The following is a 22,480-nucleotide window of genomic DNA, read 5'->3' as shown; positions in this document are numbered from 1 at the left end:
AATTCCCCATTATGCTTCACCCGAATCATTTTACGAGTTGTGTGAACCTGCCCACGAATATTCAATCAACGAGCGGTCGGTTATATGTACAGTTACGCGGAAACGTTATTCGGCACCCACTAACAAGCGCCCGAATTCGGCCACGCGGACGCCGCACTACTTCGACTTCAGGACATTGGAGGTGCACTATTATAGCCATGCTGCATTATTACCGCACGCGGAAAGGCGTCGTACCATGAGCCGATGCGCGAAGACGCATGCTATACGACGCGGCGTCCGGTATACGACGGTACTATGCGTCTCAAAGATAACCGAATGGCGACTGATCGATGCGACCGACAAGGAAACCTGTTATATGCTGTTTGCGACAAGGCTTTCGCTGGATCGAACACCGAATCGTGCGCCGTACCGTTTCCTCCTCGAAATCTTTCTATCCCGCTAAACAGAGTAGGTGCGAGGCGAAAAACCGTATTACCGTATATACGGCTGATATGCAAACGTATGGCGTGGCTAAAGAGCTGTATATACGTGTTTATTCTCGCCATGAGAACTTGTTGGGTAGCGTCGCGTTTGTGTACAATATGGCCTCCGAGATCACCCCCACGTGCGTGTGGGGGTGATCTCGGAGGCCATGGTGCCACACTCGCGGGCGCGCGACTTCCGAAGTGGGACTGCGAGTGCACGCGCAGCACCGGCTCGCGATAGCTCGGCATGCGCGGCCGAGATTAGATACCCGCCGCCTTTATCGCAACTTGCTATACACGCGCTGCGGGCTCCACCCCTGTGGGTGCGCGCTCAGTGCTCGCTTGCCGTGGCGCGATGCAGCTGCGGCCGCTCGCTCGGTGCATTGTTGCAACTAACCCTCATCGTGTTGCTTCTCGCATTTGGCAACATGACATGTGTAAAAGGAAAAAAAAATGCGACCTGCTTCGCCTTATGGCACATCAACATCCATTGCGACATGCAATGCAGTGCGGCATACAGGGAGCAAGACACTTTGTGCCTGCTCCCTGGATGCGAGTAGACAACGCTTTCATAATTATAACTGCATGAAATTCTCCACGAGCGTAAACAAAATCTTTTGGTGTTTAGCGTTACGACTGTTCGACAGCGTGAACATCCTCGGCTATAAGATACATATGTGCCCTGTTCAGGATGATGTGCTCAGGCGTGGTTGACATCCACTTCTCGCATTCATGGAAAGAAAATCAAATTACGAGTCAATGCTGCGACGCTTGACGTCGCTTGTCTTCATATCAATAGAAAAGAAACAGTCACAGTTTCTTTAACAGTTTCTCGGGCTCATTTTATTAACAATCTCTCTTTGCTAGACGGCAAGAATTCGTAAATTTATGCCGTCATGCGCGATCAACGTATGAACATTTCAAATAAACTGCTCAGATGAATAGCAGACAGGTAGCTGATGATATATCCCACATATTTTTAAGCCGGCCACCAATACTATTTTTTTTTTTACCTTACTGAACATCAAGCTTTCTCCAAATATGTATAATTTTACGGTTATTTCTCAGGCCATCCGCTGAGCCTTCTAAGGTTCAAATATTTTTCGGCAAACTCTGTCAACCGGGCAACTATTCTATATTTAAATTGTGGCTTATGGGTTTTCCCGCGTTCCGAGGAAAAAATTGAAACTCTGCAATTTTACAGGATTTTGTCGGTCCCAAACGCACCCAAAGTGTTCAAATATTTGACATATTGGCTGTTTCGCCACTCGCATCACTTCACTGTCTTGGTATACACACAATTTGAACGACTAGATCATACAATGTGCCTTTAAAAAAAACAATGTTGGTTGATGCCTTCTGGCTCAGCATGGCAAAAACAATAATTTTTAGCCAAAATGCTAGAAAATGTTTGGGAAGAAAAATAAACGGGCAGAATGAGTTTCAAACTTCGACACACACGTGGAAATCTTTTCAACTATATCTGTCACGCTCAACAACAACAACAACAAAAAAAAAAAAACCCTGGCTCAATTGGCGTGAAATGACCCTCATATATAACGACGCACGTCGAACACTGTCATGGCACAGACGTTGCGCGCCTAATGCGGGACATATTTATTTTTGTACTAAAAAAAAGAAAGGATAAGAAAGCAGAGAAGAAAAAGAATTAGAAAAGGCAAGGGGGCGTGGGCGGGGGTTGTGTTAGAAGAAGGGGCTATGAACACAGGATGTTTCTCGCTCAAATTGCAAATCTACTGCTGTTGGCGACCTTGGGCAGAATGAAGACGTCGCTTCTTTGTTTTCCTCTCGCTAAAAGGACGACATAAGGTGAGGTGAGGCAGATATGACCAACCGCTGAGGGAAGGCGCGGCGGGAAGCTTTTCTTTGGTATTCCTTTATTTAAAGGCTGCAATGAGCCGGCAACCGGCGAACATTTCGTAATCGCTTCTTCGTTGGAGCGATCTTCCTTCTTCACTCAAATTTTGACCGCAAATTTCTCGCACGAGGGAAAAAACATAATTCCTGCAGAACTCCACTACCAGCCTTATATGTGCCTTCTGGTCTTCTCTATACGCGCGTATAGGCACAAACGCGCGCTAGCACAAACGCACAACGAACGTACAAGCGTGCACATAAAACGACATCTAAAGTTGTGACGTCTCTACTCCCACATAGCGCCGTGTAGATGAACCTTCGCCCCAGTGGAACCGCGCCGCCGCCAAAAGTACAGCATTGAAACGCAAAAAAAGAAAAGAAAAAATCCATTGTCCGTGCCGCGTCGACGCGCACACGATGTCGTACGCGCGCGCTATCGCGTTTGTAGCCCCAAGAGGGCGAGAGAACTTATACGGCGGCACAACGCCTTTGCTTGAAAGTGATAACAACGCTCTCCGTGTACCGTCTATTATCGGCGCCGCGTCCTAAATCATCACTTTAATTATCCAGCGCGCCGACACCGAGTCCGGCCAGCCCGTTCCTTGCTCCCCGTTGGCGAACCTATGAGCGCTGTGAGTACAGTGTTTGTACTTTTAAATGTATCCACACGCTTCACTGTACCGTTGCTGCGCTCGCCATCCTTTCTGTGTCTTTTCTTGGTAATATTTCCTCCTCAGGTAGTCATGATAATAATAATAAAGAATTAACTGTGGCAGCGCCTGCCTCCGTGGCCCCAATTTTTGACCGCGCGGGGAACATTACAGGCGCGTTAACTGCGCCCCCCCCTTCCCCCAGCCTCCCCGGCGCCTCCACTGAACCGAGAACACGGTCTTCTATTATTTGATCGCTTGGCGAGCAGGGAAGACGCGTTATTTTTGCATCCGCACGCGTTGCTCTTCTCTGGTTTTTGTCCTTTCGGGGTGCACGCGGGTAACGGGTGCAGAGGCGCCAGACAGCGCAGCGCGCGGCCCCGTCCACAGGCCACCCACCTTTTGCTTCGCTGTGTGCGTGTCGTATGCCACCCGAGTTGGTCCCCTCGTTTGCCTGTCAACTCGGGGGAGGCGAGCAGTACTGCGGCGTGTTCAACGAACCCCGAAACACAAGCAACGCTCAGCGACACCGTTGATCCCGACGGTGCCTCTTTCCCGGCGTCCCATGGGAAGGTCAGCAGGCGGGACAAGCCGTCCCTCTCCCCTGGGAGGAAGCAGGGGCCGCCGGTGTCAAGCGCGATCAGGTCGGCCAGGCTCGAGAGCGCGTGTGCAGGGGGGGAGGGACCCTGCTAAACTCATCAGCGCGCAACGACGTGTCGGGTTTCGCCGAGCAAGCGGCCCACCGACGGAACGCTCCTTGACGCGCGCCCGTCTCGCAATCTCCGCGGACCGTCCGCGCGTGCTCGCAGACGAAGGTTTCTTTGTTGTTTTTTTTTCCGCGTCTGTCTCGTCCCTAATACACGAGCCTGAACGCATTCAAAACTCTGCTGCATGCTTCGCCAGTGGCCGTTATAACTTTCGATGTAATATGCCTATCTTTGAGTGTGGGACAAAAAGCTATCAGGCAACGAAAATTTTAAAAAAAAATGCTCCGAGTTTCTCTTTTATTTTCTTTTTTTTCGCTAATAATAATAATATCGGTATTGATAAAAGTTCCTACATTTCATGACGACGTGACAAACATGCACGCCCCATTAATGAGGAGGCTAGAAAGGTGTGTAAATTTGCGCACTCATTCTTGTTATCTACCTTTTACGATTCGCGAGTGCAACAGTTTGGACGCAAAAGCCGTCGATGTTCCTGCAAATACCTAATCCTTGCAAGATATATACGCCTCACGTGAATGTTCAACTTATCACTGTGCCTGTTTCTTTCCCTGTTTCCATTTTTGTCGCTGTTTCGAGTCCCCTACAATAATGTCCACCAAGGCGATGTAGGGTATTGAATAAATAAATAAATAAATAAATAATGTAATATGCCATTCATAATTGTTGCGCGTGTAGATATCTACTCTCCTTTCAATGAGTCAATTGAAGCTTCTGTTTCCTGCCTGCAGGAGGAGCCGGACATACTTTACCGGGAAAGGGGCTGCGGAGTTGATTGATTGTCGTACGAATTGCCTTCGTCGTTTCGCATGTTATGTAATAGCGCACGTGCACGGAGTATGAGAAATGCCGTGGCGAAGGAATTCGAGTTAAGTCGGGCAGTGCGGACTATATGCGACGTGAGCCGTTCCACTCTCCTCATAATGCAACCTCGGCGGGCTGTGAATCGAACCCATGACCTTGCGCGTTCATGCCGTTGCCAACGGCTTCGAGTGAGAAGTCGTTGAGTTGAAAATCAACTGCGCGCTACGGTTTCCAGGCATTGAAACATTCGGAAGGATACATTTAACCTCCAATTGAAGTGGATACAAAGACAGTGTCTTCGTGAGCGAGATGGGGGTGACAGTGGGACTGAGTCACGTACTGCGTACCGCACTCTTATCACGTCACGCCTCGCGTGAGGCGAGTAGGATGAGCGTCGCACTGCTTACATCTTTTTTTACTGCACTGTCGTTTGGGATCGGCCCATATCTTGACGTATGATGACGTGTTAATTATTTTAACGAAAGAAGCTAGAAACATACTCGAAAGTGGTGTTAACTAGCCGAGAAAGACATTGTCTTTAAAAAGTGGTCATTTCATTGCTCTGGGGTGTGCACGAACAAACGAAGCAAGAGCACACTAGTGCGGTTTCTGCTGTCTAGATGGCTCAACGGAAATCACTGGCATCCTGAACAACTCAACGTAGTTCAATTCACGTACCGAATCTCTATAGGCTCCCTCGCCTCTGACAGTTAGAGCTAGTCACGACGGAGTTAGACCCCGCCGGGGTGGCTGCTTAGTGGATATGGCGGGGTGTGCTGCCAAGCGCGAGGTGGTGGGATCAAATCCCGGTCGCGGTTGCCGCATTTCGAAAGTTAAACCGGAGTTCCCCATGTGCTACGGCGTGCCTCATAATTATATTGCAGTTTTGGTGCGTAAAACTTCACATTTAATTATTTAATTAACGATTAGAGAAGAGAAGAATGTGCGATGCTTCCACGCGTAAACTACATCATATATTCCTGCGTATTCTCTATAACGCAAAATAGTACTGAATTAGGCCGGGTGGTACACTCCAGAGATCAAACGTATACGGTCCAGGGTCTCTGCGAAAAAAAAGTAAAAAACGAACATCTGCAATTACTTCGCAGGTAACCTGAAACTGAAGACTACAGTTAGGATTTGGCATTGCAAACATCGCAGTACATTGGTCAGTTTCTAGGTCGTCAGTCTGAATTGTCCAGCATACTTTCTATCGTTTTTTTTTTTTTTTTTGCAGGACTCATGGTGAGTCTAGTTTTGATCCCGAGTCTACATTATGGAGCTCGAAGGAAGAATCGGGACGAACACGAGCGTATACAAGCACACCGCTAAATTCTCATCTTCGTCCTTTATTTTTATTTCTTTCTTTTTGTGCGTGTGTGTGTGCTATTTCCTTCAAGTTCGCCAGCGCACTCATTCAACAGCCATGACACTTACGACAGCCAACAGAGATTCCTTGGCATGTACTGGAGATCAGTGAAGTGCGCTGGAAGACGGCCAGCGGGCGCGAACGCAATTTTACGGCGGCGTCGACTGTTAAGGGCTCATTGTTCGCTGCGTCCGTCCTCCGTGCGTCCGCTCTTCGCTCAGCGCAGACGGTGATTTTCAAATAATTCGTCCAGGCAGGCCAATAGAGGTAACGAGTCCAAACTATGCGAATACTAAGCAGCGAATGCGTCGATGATGTTGAATAATAAAAAAAAACTCGTCTTAAAAGTTTGACGACTGTAATAAACGAAGTTGCAAGGAACCTTGCCAGAAACACGTAGACGCAGTTCGGGTGAACGTAACGTTCAGCAACACACCTCACTCCGGGCTTCACCGGAGCGCCGGCTTACGAAGCGCTTACAATCCTCCCAGACACGGGAGTATAGATACCGAGGTAAAATGTTTGTATAAAATTTATTTATCAAGGTTTGCACTGAGCCTCGGTAAAGCGGGCAGCCTCGGCAGTAAGCTGAACTCCCAATCTCGGCCGTTCTGATAACAAGCCACGGGGGACGCCGTGAGTGGAAGCTTCCGGAATTATTTTGACCACCTGGTGTTATCTAACGCAAAGCACCGGCGCAGGAGCGTCTTTGCATTCCACTGCCATCAAAGTGCGGCCGCCGCGGCAGGAAATCGAACCGGTGGCCTTGTGCTCAGGAGAAGAAACGTGATAAATACTATATGTACACACAGCCATCGCGGCGGGTGCCTCACTTCTGTACTTCCCTTGTGGGGGGGGAGCCGTATGCGAAAGTGCCACGCGTGCATATCCTGGTTTGATACGACCGATACGACGGTATATAAAGAACAATAATTTTACGTCGTAGTGATGGTGTAGAACGAGACCGCTCCAGATCATTAATCAAACTCTCTATATATGGCGAACTTGGGCCCGGAAAAACAAGTAACACTCAAAGCACAGCGATAACGGCGAGATCAGTTGTCGGTCGTCGAAATCCGATCTGATGGGCCGAAGCTGTCCGCTGTCTATGTAGGTATCGCAGTATATTCCAGAATAAATGATCGCGTTCCCTTACTTTCGAGAATGTACAACAACATTCGCGTCGCAAGCACAACCTCATTAGGCAAGACTCCTTCGCAAGAGAATGTCTGCGACAAGCGGCGACAACATTCAAGAATTTTCGGATACAGTATATGGGCGACGTCTAGGTAGCCTACATGACGTGGCGCCTGTTACGCCGAATGACAAATTGGTAACAGTGACAATCCGGACAAAAAAAAAGGTCACCGTCATTAAGCAAGTCACCGTCATTAAGCAAAACAATATAAGCGTAATGATACGAGGGGTACGGGGAGAAGGGTGTTCACATTCCACTGGCACCCGGCGTGGTTGCTTAGTCGCTATGGTATTGGGCTGCTGAGCACGAGGTCGCAGGATCGAAATCCGGCCACGGCGGCCGCATTTCGATGAGGACTAAACGCGAAAACACCCCTGTACTTAGATTTAGGTGCACGTTAAAGAACCCCAAGTGGTACAAATTTCCCGAGTCCCCCACCACGGCGTGCCTCATAATCAGATCGTGGTTTTGGCACGTAAAACCCCATAATTGAATTGAATTGAATCCCACTGGCTTCGTTGTCTAGTCTCTACACGTGCCGTTTGCTCAGTCTATCTAATTAGACAGATAGCCTTGGCAACTCTGATGCGGCACCGACTGCGTGTCGTGCGAAAATCGGAGGAGACACGAGCGAACGCCGACGAATACTGCAAGCCCCCGCGCGCGCGTCGGGACCATTTTTGGAGTACACAAGCACCACGTGGCGTGAGACGGGCGGCCGATAAGGCGGCTTTTATCTGCGTGTCGTAAAAGTGACACGCCAAAAGGACACTGACAAAGCACACAACTCACAGCGACGCGAGTCGACAGCCACCTCCCGCGGCGGCATTCCGGACTTGTCTCGCACGGGACCCAGTTCTCGGAAGAGGCCGCTAATTGCACCGGCCTATTTGGTCGACCGCGCGACGTTCGCCCGCTGGAACGGGCACTTCGTTTAACGAGTGTGAATATCCCCCCTTCGCCCAACTTACAACATTTTCTTTTTCTTTTTTTCTAGTCCGCAGACAGTCGTCTAATGGCAACTCAAACAACTATAAAGACGCTCGTCTTACTCTTTCTTTGCCTCGAACACCCTCTCGACTTCCGCTGAAAAAAAAAAAAAGCAGAACGAATGTAACGGGGCACGAATGTGTGTATACTACGGACAGCGAACTGCTTCCGAGGCCATTGCTCTTGTCGCAAAAGTGTTTTCGCGCAAATTGTAATTGCGAAAGAAAAACCGCAAGCTTCATTTTTTTTTTCCGTCTCTTAGTCTCCTCCAGTCCACTTGAGCAACAGGGTTCAAAATAATACCACTCGCGACCGTGTTGACATTCTGCCTCAGGTACAGAGCCTGGTAGATGGACTCCCCGGTCCGCTGCCATGTTGCGGAAGTATTGATATCGTTGCGTGTTTTACGTAGTCACATTTTGATTTGCAGAGCCCTCTTCGAACAGTGGTGCTCACCCTACAGCGGCGACTGAAATGGGCAGCCCGCGTCTCGTCGCTTTTACAGCGAAAGCTGTATATGACTAACCTTCCGTCGTTTTTTCGGCGTCTGGCAACAGAACCGGACTTAGCGATTTCCAACAAACCGATACACAATGGGTTTCATTATTTGCTTTGTGTGTGATCACGTACGGGTGCAGTGCGGCGGGGCAGATGTCAAAATGCGGAACAGATTAGAACGCTCGCCGTGAACAATAGCGTGACGTCAAGGTTATCGCAGTATGTAAACAGGAGAGGTATCGGCGCTAAAAACCGCTGCGTTATCGGTGGGGTGGACACGTATAGTTCGTACACCCGAAGAACAACATGCGTACGAGGAGCGCCGGAGGGAACAGCAAGGAGAATGTAAACGGCGCCGGCGCGAAACGAGCACTGACGAAGAACGTTCCCATGATGCTGAACGAAAACGACAATCGCGAGCCCGGGCAACCATTTCACACTGTGAAGATGGAATGGCAGCGAAAGCACTTTGGCTTTTCGTTTGAAAGCTTTGACTGTCGTCAGCTTACGCTGCCATTCCATCTTCACAGAGTGGAATGGTTGTAAGTTCTTTTTTTTAGACCCCGTACGTTTGGGACCCCGCCACCGTGGGAGGCCAGAAGGAAAGAAAGAGAGAGAGAAAGAACTGGGAGACAGTACAAATGAGTCTGACATGAATACCTATGATTGTGCTTTCGAAGGCCGTACATGATGCATATACCTATAGAAGCGAAATCATGCTGCACGCTGACTTCGTGCTGAGGCTACCTTAGTAGTACCAGGACTGGGTGATGAAATTCGCTGAGGCATTAACAACTCAACGTGTTCAGTCTGAAACTTGTAGTTGGCCTTTGAGGCCGAGAACCATAAACAGCTGCTGTTGCGGCATGATTAGAGGCGCACAGAAGAAATAGCAGACAGCCTCACGTGACGCCCCCTACTAGATGGCTCTTATATTTTGTGTTTTCAAGCGCGCGACTGCTTGATATAACAACAACAACGAACAATGACTTCGTGACCACCGTGCTTATAAGCTGAAACTTTAACGACCGTAGATAAGCGATAGTTGCTGAAAGGTGTGCACGCATTGTTTAAACACGGCGTCATGAAATGTCGCCACCAGCGTTGCTTCTATACTATAGAGTGTGCGCCTTCCGTCCGGTACAGTGTCATATGTCTCCGCTGTGCTAACTCTCCGTACTGCTTCGCGTGGCCGTCTGCTCCGATTCGGCAAAGAAAAATATTTAAATCAATATGGTTACACCTCCCAAAGCGACTCACCACCCGGGGTTCGTTGACGTACCCTGCGCCTGAATCTAAGCACACGAGTGCCCCCCTTTCTTTTTTTTTTTTTTTTTTTGCACTCCGCTTTCACCGCACTGCGGCTGATAAGCCCGCGAAGTCGGGACCTGCAGCAGGGAGTCATAGCCATGTACTGCGACACCACGGTGGCAGCTGCTGGCGTATACAGATGTTTCCGCAACGACGCCTGGCATAAATCACTTCTGAGACCAATGACAAATTATTATTGCGTACGAAAAGCTCTGTGAACTAGGCCCTTTAAATAGTATACACTGCTCTCGGGGAAATCTCGTGCTAAAGAAGAATCGGCCAACGCGTCTAATCATCGTCACCAACAGCGCCACATTTACAGGCTGCGCGTTCAGGAATTGCGGCAATGTAGAGACAGGCCAGTGCCTATACCTTCGAGGTAAAAACTGTGGCATCGGCGGGCCACGGGCGAGCTGGCTCGTTGGAAAAATTATGTATCGTTGTTTCTCGCTACATTATTTACTTTGGCAGAGCACTGGTATCATCATCTCCCACAAAAGTTGACAACACATTCACACTTCATGCTTTAATTTAGCGCCGGCACAAATATACACGATGACGAGAATTTGTACGGAAAATTGAGTCATATTAAATGTGTATGGAGTGCGAAGAAAAGCGCTTACTTTGCTACACTGTAAGGTAATGCTTACTCGTTACAACGATAAGCTAATGCTTAATCTCGAGCGTGTCTTAATCTTGAGCGTTAATCTCGAACACACACGCGCGCGTGCGCGCCTGCCAGCTAGTGAAGCCAAATAAAGGAAGTGAAGTAAAAAAAATATTGGAGTATTACAATGAACATTGGTATGATGGTTATGATAAACAAACCGCTGAACAGTCCCTCACTAAAAAAGAAAAAAAGACAGCATCCACTAAGAGAAGGTTACGATTCTTCCTGGGACTAAGGCTATATAATTGTACTCCTCAAATGCAGGAATTTTCTGTTTATGCATGCTGATCCAAATTTAGACGATTTCACTGGTCACATTACACCTGTCCTGTCGTCGCAGTTCCGCGCGCGTAAACCGCTGAAATGGGAACGCCATCAGGGCGCCCTCTTAACGGGATAGACGCCTTCTAAATGCGATGCCGAAAGAGATGGAGGGGGCGCAAAGTGGAACAAACTGCGTCCTCTTCTCGGAGAGATGAAGACAACGTCGGTCGTCGAATCTTAATAGCGTCGCTCTCCAATCTTCTCGATGGTAATTTGTTAGGGGAGTCCCGTGGCGATTCGTGGCAGCCCCCCCCCCCCCCCCCTTCTTTTTATTTTTCATTCAGTGTATTTTCTCCCCTCCGGGAATCAAAGAAGGAAAGGTCTGTCGGGCCGACTTCAATTGTCTCGCCGCTTCCGTGCGCGAGAGGTGACGCTTACGACGACGCTTCGTCGCTCGGCAAACGGTTCTTATTCTCCCCTTTCGCACTAGCAACACCTCGCGCGCGCAGCAGCTAAAAAGAACGGCCCCGTGCAGTAGATCCGCGCTTTTTGTTGCGTGCAGTACTGCTGAAATGATCGAGGCATTTTCTCCAGGAAGACGTGCGCCTTATAAGGCAACGTTTCTTTGTTCGTTCCGAATCGAGCAGCGCACGGCGATAGTCGAATTGCAATTCACGGCCATTGAGCCTCTCTTGAGAATGCCCCGTGGACGACGGGAACAAAGGACTCGGACGTCGTATTCAGGAAGTGATTCTTTCGAGTTTGTTTATTCGCTTGTAGCTCGCGCTGCAGGCTGCATGTGTAGGGAAGTGTGTCCTGTTAGTACTATTGAGCTATTGTTCTTTCAGAGCCTAAACGAACAAAAAAGAAAAAGTGAGGACAAAAAAAAAAAGAATAGAAAGCGAAAATGTCCAGCCAACCAAACGAACCTGTGCGTGGACATAACTTGCCATCACGTTGGCTTCGTACAAACCAAAAAATATCCCGCTATACCATACTTGTTATTGCACGCTGGGCTCATTGGTAAGCAATAACAAAAGAACGGTCTCTGGACAATTGTTGTTTTGACGACTCAAAGTACGCTTTTGCACTATGAACGGAGCGCACGCATTCGAAAAAGCGCGCACGAAGATGGCAGGTACCGTCTGGCAAAACCGAGTATTTCATTCATCGACTCGATACCGCCGTCTCTTCTTTCCGAATGCCCCAGCTGTAAAAAAATCGGGGGTAGGAGGACTAATTACACGGGTATCATAAATTCTGCATCGTGCAGCTTCTGTAGCGGTCGCGAGTCCACGGACGATGGCCAATGCTGACCAGCTGTATATCCCCGCACCACAGCGTCTCGCACAGCGCTCGACTTCGGTACCGCTGCGCAGAACTCCACGGCGACTCCACGTCCGCCACTCGCCGGCAACGCCGCGCCCCTACCCTCCCGCCGCAGCGCACCATTTAAAGCGGCGCCGCCGCCCCGCGCATGCTATAGGAGAGAAAGGCGCGCGCGCGAAATGGAGATGAGAATCGTAGCAGCAGCTCCGCGTTCTCGCACGCACACACCAGGAGGGCGCCCAATAAAGCCGAGCCGCACCACCATCCTCCCCTCACCGCCCCTCGACACCCGGGCCCGAGTCCGGGCGCTAGCACCACACGAGACGCGGGCGCAGTCGATACGATGGGCCCCTCTATACTACACAGTGCCCCCCCCCTCCCCCCTTGACAGTGCAACGCCGGCTCCCAGTGTGCGTCGTCTCCTGCCTCAATCACTCCCTTCCCAACCTTCCTATACCCTCGCTGCTACCGACCCTTGCGCGGCTTTTATTAAAAGGAGTCACTGCTGCTGTCTCCTTCGTCGCTGCTCCAGCGACGCGTCCTGTTTTGCCGCGAGGACGCTGTTGCCGAGGTAGAGACGCGCGTTGTATCAACGCTGCCCGAACAATGAGTGTGAGCGACCCAACGGCGCACTTGGAGGGCTGGTGTATAGATGGCAGGCAGCCTTAGCAGGCTACGACAGGTAGCACCCCCCCGTGGATCGCTCTCGCCACCTGCGGTTTCGTACTGCCGAGCTTGCCTTTTTATTCCGTGTTAGAAGCCCTCTCAATGAGACCAGCTGCAGTGGCGGCTCAGTGGATATGGCGTTCTGTTCCTGAGCGCGAGATCACGGGTTCGATTATCGGGCACGAAAACCGCATTCCTGTAGGACCAGAATGCAAGAAAGCACTAACGTACCCAGTATTGCATGGATCGTAAAGAACCGTAGGTAATGAAAATGAATCCGGATGCCTTCGTGGTATACTGAATCTCTGATACTGCGTGTGTTCCTTTGGGACCGTAAACCCTGTTCGTTCACATTCTGCAATGAGTTCTGGTATAAAGATGATCAGCCGGCGATCAAAATGGTTTCACCAGCTGGCAGGAGCAATGTCTCAATAACGGTGATGGATGAGAAAGTTGACGATCGTTTCGTCAACTTGTAGACGAGTGTGTATACCTACGACAGTACCTTAGCCAACGCGCTGCGTTTCTTCATTGCAGATCGGGCTCTTTGATTGTCGAGGTATTCACGAACCGTGCAACAACTCTGCTGATGTTTATACTAATGCCACGTTACACGGAAACCTATATTACGGCGACGTTATAGTGTATCGCATATATTAAGTAACAGGGTTACTTTTTCTTATTTCGTCATCATCAGCCCATTTTTAAGTCCATTGAAGGACGAAGGCGTTGACAAATTTCCTAATTTCATCACCCCCGCCTAGTCTTCTCCCGTCCTCGAGTGTGCTTCCCATCCCTTAGCACTCATTCTGTAACTCTAATGGTCCACCGGTTATCTACCTTAGGTATTACATGGCCTGCCCAGCTCCATTTTTTTCTCTTAATGCCAACTAGTATCGGACATCTCCGTTTGCTCTCTGATCAACACCGCTCTCTTTCTGTCTCTTAACGTTACCCTTAACATTTTTCCTTTCATCGGTCCTTGTGCGGTCCTTAACTTGTTCTCGAGCTTCTTTGTTAACATCCAATGGACTTTCTGTTCTTCTCTTAACCTTTTCCCTACCCTTTCCCCTTTCCCCCAGTGTAGGGTAGCCAACCGGGCTCAGTTCTTGTTAACCTCCCTCCCTCCTTCCCTCCCTCCCTCACCCTCTCTCTCTCCCTCTCTCTCTCTCTCTCTCTCTCTCTCCGAGTTTCTGCCTCATATATTAGCACCGGTAGAGTGCAATGATTGTACACTTTTCTTTTCAACAACAGTGGTAAGCTGCCAGTCAGGATTTGGTAATGCCTGCCGTACAGTGGCCAGAAATTTCGTTTGGGGGAGGGGGGCTCACGTTGCACTTCTGCCTCCTCCGTATAGAATCTGTCGAGGGATCAAATACATGAATAATAACTGCACTGCCATTGCGAAAGTTCTTGCAAACGAATTTTTTAACGCTACGCACTGTCAAAACAAGTAAAATATGTATTTTTTTAGAAAAGAATATACTCGTATGTCCCAAAAATTGTGCCCAAAGTAACTGATATCAATGCTTCCATGATTTTGTCTATTTAATAAGTGAAGAAAATATCACACAAAGTTTAGAACTATATCAGTTCAAAACCAGCAAGGCAGTGCACGCCGCTGATATGAAAAACGTAAAGGCCATGAAATGAACAAGTTGAGGACAAATGTTTTCATGAAACTTAGTCAGTCAAGAACCTTGTTTACATTTTTGTACATATACAACGGCCAGGGAAAAATCTCAATGACGCTGTCATTTGTTCTAATGTATTGCACATGAGCAGCTCTCACCGGTCGTGTATTGTGAGCAATTGCGCTGAAATTATAGTCGCAACAGAGAGCACACATAAAAAGCAGGAGTTCTGCAAAACATATGCGGGCGACTCCCCCCCCCCCCCCCCCCCTATGTATCGCGAGCGCCGGAAGGCGGCGCGCTTCCTCCCCGCTTTTGTCTCTTGCCACACAAGACTGAGCCACCATCGTCGGCTCACCCATGCCAACCACCCCTTTCACTCGCACATATAGCATGCGACGCGCGGTCACGATGTTATCGCCCTTGGACTTTATACGGAACATGAGGGCGACGGCGACGGCAGGAATGCGCCTGGAGTGTCCGTAATTGCAATCGCAATAATATAAGAATAGCCCGCAACCGAAGCATCTCGTGGCCCATTATTTTCCACAAAAGAAGAAATAACAAAATCGAACTTTCACCATGCGACAATTCGCTGCGCTGCAACAATGTCTTTTTTTTTTTTCTTTTGTGGGGCGCGGATACCGAAGTGAAGAAACGCAAAGTAAATCATCTTGGTCACAATTGAATGCCTACTTTGGACACCTAATGTGGCTACCGAAGGCATATCGAAGAAAACGTGAGACGCTTGGTCCACAGAGAACCATGCGCATACTGCTCGCTATCCTACCTCGGCGACACAAGACTTTCCGGAGAGGTTGCGCTCAAGCGAACGCGTTGCAATCCGTCGAGTCCCCACAGTGATCGCGGCGAGCGACCATTGTTTCTTTTTCTCGTCTACTAGCCAGAAGGCGTCCAAAACTCTGCCAGGCGAAAATTCAAAAAACAAATTATGGGGTTTTACGTGCCAAAGCCAATTTCTGATTATGAGGCCGTAGTGGAGGACTCCGGAAATTTTGACCACCTGGGGTTCTTTAACGTGCACTTAAATCTAAGTACACGGGTGTTTTCGCATTTTGCGCCCATCGAAATGCGGCCGCCGTGGCCGGGATTCGATCCCGCGACCTCGTGCTCAGCAGCCCAACACCATAGCCACTGAGCAACCACGGCGGGTGCCAGGCGAAAATCCACTCGGCCAGAGAAAAACGAACGCGCGCCCAAGTGCGCAGCGCGATGGTCGGGGCAACACGAGAAAAACGCCTGCGCTCTGGCTGGCTCTGGCAGCCCGCGGGTAGCGAGAACAAGAAAATTGAAGATGCTCAATGTGTCGCGAATAAAATTCCAAGTAGAAAAATAAATAAGAACGCAGTTTCCTTTGCTGGATTTAGTGTCTTTACATGGATGCTTTGGCGCAGATGAAAAAAAAAGTTGATTGTTTTCTTTTTTTTTTTGTGTGTGTGTGTGTGTGACATGACGGCACAAATGAAGCACCATAACGCTTCGTCTCATAGGGCATCGCTGCGTGCTTTGTCAACTTGTCTGATAGTGTGTTGATTGGTTTGTCTCGTAGTATGTTTCGATGTACGACTTCAGAAAAGTCAATGCACCTTTGGCGTCAAATGTTTATAACAACATTAAACCCACAACGTTCCGGAATTGAAAATCTAAAGCACGACTTTACAAATGTCAGCGCACTTTTCTCAACAAAAGTTTATGAAAATTTTATACCCACAAAGTTTCTGAATTGAAATCTATGCGCTTGAAACTTTGTGCTCGGATGGGGCTCCTTGCGTTATGTGACTCGCGGTGCATGGGCGTTGCCGCGAAATCCAGCCCGAGTTCGCATTGTACGCGCTAAGATGTATTTTCGAGCGTGAAAGAGACGTTCTAGACAAAATCCAGAATGATTTCCGGCGCGGGTGGTTGTTTTGGTCGGCGGTGCATGGACAACACGAAAAAATTTCGGGGAGGGGGGGGGGCTGAAGCCCCATATGCCCCCGCCCCCCTCTGGCTACGCCCTTGCTGCCGTATGCACTCCAACCCATTTTTATTCTTGTAGAAATTTCTTTCTCATGATCAGGGTCTCCTGTGAGTAACTGGCCTAGATAACTGTACTCCTCTACAGACTCTAGAGACTGACTCGCGATCCTGAATTCTTGTTCATATATGTGTACAGTAAATACTTATTTCACTGTAGGCTAAATCGCTGTCGAACATTTACCTTAAATCTATCTATCTATCTATCTATCTATCTATCTATCTATCTATCTATCTATCTATCTATCTATCTATCTATCTATCTATCTATCTATCTATCTATCTATCTATCTATCTATCTATCTATCTATCTATCTATCTATCTATCTATCTATCTATCTATCTATCTATCTATCTATCTATCTATCTATCTATCTATCTATCTATCTATCTATCTATCTATCTATCTATCTATCTATCTATCTATCTATCTATCTATCTATCTATCTATCTATCTATCTATCTATCTATCTATCTATCTATCTATCTATCTATCTATCTATCTATCTATCTATCTATCTATCTATCTATCTATCTATCTATCTATCTATCTATCTATCTATCTATCTATCTATCTATCTATCTATCTATCTATCTATCTATCTATCTATCTATCTATCTATCTATCTATCTATCTATCTATCTATCTATCTATCTATCTATCTATCTATCTATCTATCTATCTATCTATCTATCTATCTATCTATCTATCTATCTATCTATCTATCTATCTATCTATCTATCTATCTATCTATCTATCTATCTATCTATCTATCTATCTATCTATCTATCTATCTATCTATCTATCTATCTATCTATCTATCTATCTATCTATCTATCTATCTATCTATCTATCTATCTATCTATCTATCTATCTATCTATCTATCTATCTATCTATCTATCTATCTATCTATCTATCTATCTATCTATCTATCTATCTATCTATCTATCTATCTATCTATCTATCTATCTATCTATCTATCTATCTATCTATCTATCTATCTATCTATCTATCTATCTATCTATCTATCTATCTATCTATCTATCTATCTATCTATCTATCTATCTATCTATCTATCTATCTATCTATCTATCTATCTATCTATCTATCTATCTATCTATCTATCTATCTATCTATCTATCTATCTATCTATCTATCTATCTATCTATCTATCTATCTATCTATCTATCTATCTATCTATCTATCTATCTATCTATCTATCTACACGCAGCCGGCCCGAGTATAGTATCTACCACTTGTGGATGCAGCGAGGTAGTCTTACCACGATACAGAAATAACAAACAATCTAGATAAAGACGACAGAGTTGACCATGCTGAATGCACAACCGAGCTGGTCGGTATGTCCTAAGCTTGAGCGTGAAGAAACCGATCCACGTCGGTTATTTTCGAACTCGCCGTGGTGGCTTAGCGGCTATGGTGTTGCGCTGCTAATCACGAGGTCGCCGGATCGAATCCCGGCTGCCGAGGCCGCATTTCGATGGGTGGCGAAATGGAAAAAAAAAAAAACGCCCGTATTCCGTAAATTGGGGGCACGTTACTGATCCCCAGGCGGTCAAAATTAATCTGCTTTCGGCGTGCCTCATAATAAAATCGTGGTTTTGGCACGTAAAACCCCCGAAATGCAATTCGGTTACTTTCGTCTCCACGTTTGCCGATGGGTGTGACACATGCGTGGCTTATTCTCGGAAGCTAAATTTTGGAAGTGCAGGTTTGGCGGCCAAGTACGCAACTTGCGGTGCCACACGCTGGGTTTGTTGGTGTTCAAACACCTAGGAGGTGTTGTGGATGAAGTTCTTTTTATTTCCCTTCGCATTTACAATGACGGTCAGATATTAAACCTTCCTTCCCCAACCTCATTGTTATTTATTCGCAAAAAAGATGCTGCCTTATAGGATTGTAACGTTGTTGTTTTTTCTGCTATTTCAGACGCATACGACCGGAAAAGCCCATGTGAGTATTCAAATCGTTGCTTCTATTGGTGTCGTGCACATTTACGGGGCGAAAATGCCGAACTGAATGTACGGACGTACGGCTCACATAATTAATCACAAAATACACTTCTTAAGTGCTTTTTTAGGGTTCTAACATAGCTGCCCTACTGAAAAAAAAAAACTGGATTCCACGTAACTCCTATATCCAATAACATCATATAACATATGGGAAAAACGGGTTTTTGAATGGGGTCCTATATGTTTCATATCAGATTATCGGATATAGGGCATATGGATTTTTCAATGGAGTGTGTTCTGTGTTATTAAAGGATGAACAAATATCGCCAGTATTCTTTAAGGTACCTCGTAATGAACTTTCACGTGGCCTATATGAACGCGGTTAAAATTAGATCTATGGTTTCTTCTAACGCTTAGATATCGCTGCAGCTAAATGTCTTACTGCAGCAACTCGATGTCTTAATTTCAGCGCCAAATACGGGTCGCGGAACTGTTAAAATAATAAACAAGACCTACATAGTCAAACCCGATCATGTAACGAGCCAAAGGACAGCAAATTATGTTCTATATCGAACAAAAAGAAATTAAATTCCGGGGCTTTACATGCTGAAAGTATGATGTGTTTATGAGGCACGCCATATGATCAGAAGGACTCCGGAATAATGTTGACTGCCTGCGGTTCTTTAACCTGAAGCGTTTCAAGCGTTTCTTGCATTTCACCCCCCTCGAAATGTGGCTGACGAGGTAGAGAATCACACCCTCGACCTCGTGATTATGGTAGCGTAATGTCATAGCCACTAAGCCACCGCAGCGGGCCTAGATTGGACACGGAAGACTGATGAGCCAGATTAATGCAAAATAAACGCCTTAAAACGAACTTTTTTTTTCCGCGCATGCTCCTGAGCATCTTTTTTTTTCTCATGCACCTCAGCAAGCTTGATAACACGCTCTAACTTAACCTGGTAGCGTGCAATATCCTTTGCATCATCCGATATAGAGAGCTACAAAGCCTGCCCTGTTGCTGCGTTTGCAAACACGTACATGCTGCTGCAATAGTCATGTCGCCATCGGGTGTTTCCTCACCCGTGCATAATGAACTTATCATATAAGTTCATTAGTGCTCATTAGACCAGGTTTCGAATAGATCATATTACTTCATAGATAGAACCAATTTTAGTGCACCAACCAGTTCGTTATAACCGTGTTTGATTGTGAAAAAAAAACTTGAACACCCTATTGAAATGAGAACGGACATGCTGCACCACTGGCTGCGTCCGCGAGCACTGTTTCAGGAGAAATTTTCAGAATTATGCGGAAAAGTTTATGCGCAGACCATTATGCGCTGCAGTCGAAGGCCTCTAGTGAATTGTGGAGAAGCTGACTTTTGAAAGTGTGTAAGAACTTACTAGGTGTAACAGGCGTAAATGAACTTAATGGTTGTTTTGTATTTATTAATGACATTCCACTCCAAAGAAACTGCAAAATATATCATGCGGACAGTAAATCATATGGACCAACTTTTTCAAGTCGGCTTCTCTACGACAAGACAACGCCATGTCTGTTGGCAATGTTCCGCAGAGCAGCTTTTAGAGCGTAGCTCTTCGGCGCCCGTTCCTGCGGCGAGCGTCGGCGTCGGTGTCGGCGTAACCGAGCGAACGAGCACCGCGAAAGATGAAAGCGAACGCGCAGCGCAGCGGGGGGACGCGAAGAGGAAAGCGGAGAGGAGGGTGCAGTGCAACAAGGAGGCGGAAAGCGGAGGAGGGCTTGCGAAAAGGGTGAGGGGGAAATCGGAGTGCCGGCACAACCAGGCATGAGGCCGGTGCGGAAACAAAGCGCTGTCGTGGGCTTCGGACCCACTGCGTATGCGCTACTTCGCATGCGGCGCCGCCGCCGCGCCGCCGCGCCGCTACAGAACGCCATCCGCGCGAGCCACGCGTTCCCGTGTTCACGCTTCAGGGTGCCTACCAAGCTGACATTTCCAGATTCCCCGAGTTTTCCAGGTTTTCCCTGAGTGCCGTTGCAACAATCCACGAGGGATATACAGAACTTTGTTTTACGTCAAGACGGGCTGACACCATGTCGCCCGATGCTGCCACTCTTTAGTATAAGCATGTTAAAAAAATAAAGACGACCTAATCGAGTGTGAATAGTAAGGAGTAGTGTTTATTTTATTCAAAAAGAAAACAGAAGGGAAGGGTTAGTATAATGCACAACGAACAAAATGTCTTCGAAAAAAAAAAATATAAAGCCCATTGCAAATCGAATCGAACATTTTCAAATACGAATAAAAAGGAGATGCTTACAAAAGCAAATATTTTCGAAGATGAGCTATTTATATTGCTACGGCACAATATGCGCGATCACGAAAGGCCAGCAGTGTGAAGACGACGACGACGATTAGAAGCTAGCGCGGGCTGTTGCCTCTTGGCCAAGCGCAGCGTATTTTCCTTGTAAATATATTTGTACATAGCTTTTCGTCTGCGTCTTCCTACGTAACATATCTGGTGGAGGTGGACGTTCCCTGTACCTCGTCACGGAGCTTCGCAGTGGACGGTACGTCGAGCCTTCCTTCATGGCTCCCGGCGACGACAACCCGACTCCGCCGGCTCCGACACCTGCTGCCAATTCGACGACCTACATCACTCTCCCCGCTCCCCGTGATCCTGGCGTATTCTCGGGCCAAGATGGGGAAGACGTCGATGACTGGATCAGCCTGTATGAACACGTCAGCCGCAATAACCGGTGGGACCCTACTATTATGCTCGCCAACGTAGTCTTTTACCTCGGTGGCACACCTCGAGTTTGGTATCGCACGCACGAAGATGAGCTCACCAGTTGGGATTCACTTAAGACACAGCTTCGAGACTTGTTCGGCAACCCCTACGGTCAACAACTTGCCGCGCAGAAGGCGCTTTCCGGCCGTGTGCAGACGTCAACAGAGCCCTATGTCACGTACATTCAGGACGTCTTGGCTCTGTGCCGCAAAGTTGACACCCACATGACTGAGTCAGACAAGGTTTCCCACATCCTCAAAGGCATTGCCGATGACGCCTTCAACTTGCTCGTTTTCAACAACGTAGCGACGGTGGATGCTGTTATAAGAGAGTGCCGCCGCCTGGAACTCGCCAAAAGCCGACGTATTGACCAGCAGTTTGCCCGTCTGCCCAACACCCCAGCGACATCTTCCTGTGCCGACGCTCCTCGTCCCAACAACACTGCCGATGTTACCAGGATCGTCCGGCGTGAGATCGAGGCCGCCTATCCGGCTGCCTTCGACTCCAGTCCCACCAACACATCTGCAGTCACGGTCTCACTGATCCAGGCAGTTGTCCGCCAGGAGTTTGAAAACATGGGTCTTCACACCATCTGCTCGGCCCATCGCCCTAATACCCGCCCGGCTTCTTCGATTTCGCCCCGTCCCGCATCTTCTTACCCACCACGTTTCCGCAACCCATCTGAATGGCGCACTGCTGACGACAAGCCTATTTGTTTCCACTGCCATCGAATCGGGCACATTTCTCGGCACTGTCGTAGTCGCTGGAGTTCCCCGAGCCGGCCTACTTATACTGCCTACTCTCGCCCCTCAGGTGGCCCTTCTCGTCCCTATGCCGCACGCTCCGATAATGCCGCCACTGATTCTCCTGCAACGAACCGCCCCTATTCTCGTTCGCCTTCGCCCCAACGACGACAATCTCGCTCTCCCCAGCCCCGTCGCTCCTATTCGCCGACTCCCTTCGGACGCCGCTCCCAGCCGGAAAACTAGACGATGCAGCGCCTCGAGGTGACGCTGCATTGCTCCCTACGCCGCCAAATCCTCTACTGACTTTGCCCACTCATCTGAACCTTCTTGACGTGCAAGTCGACGGTGTTTCTGTGTCTGCTCTCATAGACACTGGGGCGCATTTGTCCGTAATGAGCGCTGACCTTCGTAACCGGCTCAAGAAAATTATCACGCCCGCCACGACGCCTGTTGTCCGTGTCGCCGATGGCGGAACAGCCCCCGTAATTGGTATGTGTACCG

At 48.0% G+C, this 22,480-nt stretch overlaps 1 protein-coding gene across 1 annotated transcript in view; it reads left to right on the top strand.

Annotated features, from left to right (window-relative positions):
- The window catches only part of Ptx1 (pituitary homeobox homolog Ptx1), a 140,443-nt gene that overhangs the window by 40,956 nt on the left and 77,007 nt on the right, over positions 1-22,480 (top strand). Inside the window, exon 3 of the mRNA XM_050166958.2 lies at positions 18,437-18,460. Within this exon, the coding sequence (XP_050022915.1) occupies positions 18,437-18,460 (24 nt within the window). The remainder of the gene's footprint in view (positions 1-18,436; positions 18,461-22,480) is intronic.

Source organism: Dermacentor andersoni, chromosome 1 (genome assembly GCF_023375885.2).
Source record: "Dermacentor andersoni chromosome 1, qqDerAnde1_hic_scaffold, whole genome shotgun sequence".
Lineage (NCBI taxonomy): Eukaryota > Metazoa > Arthropoda > Arachnida > Ixodida > Ixodidae > Dermacentor > Dermacentor andersoni.
Note: the sequence above shows the minus strand (reverse complement) of the source record. Positions and strands in the feature narration are given on the sequence as shown.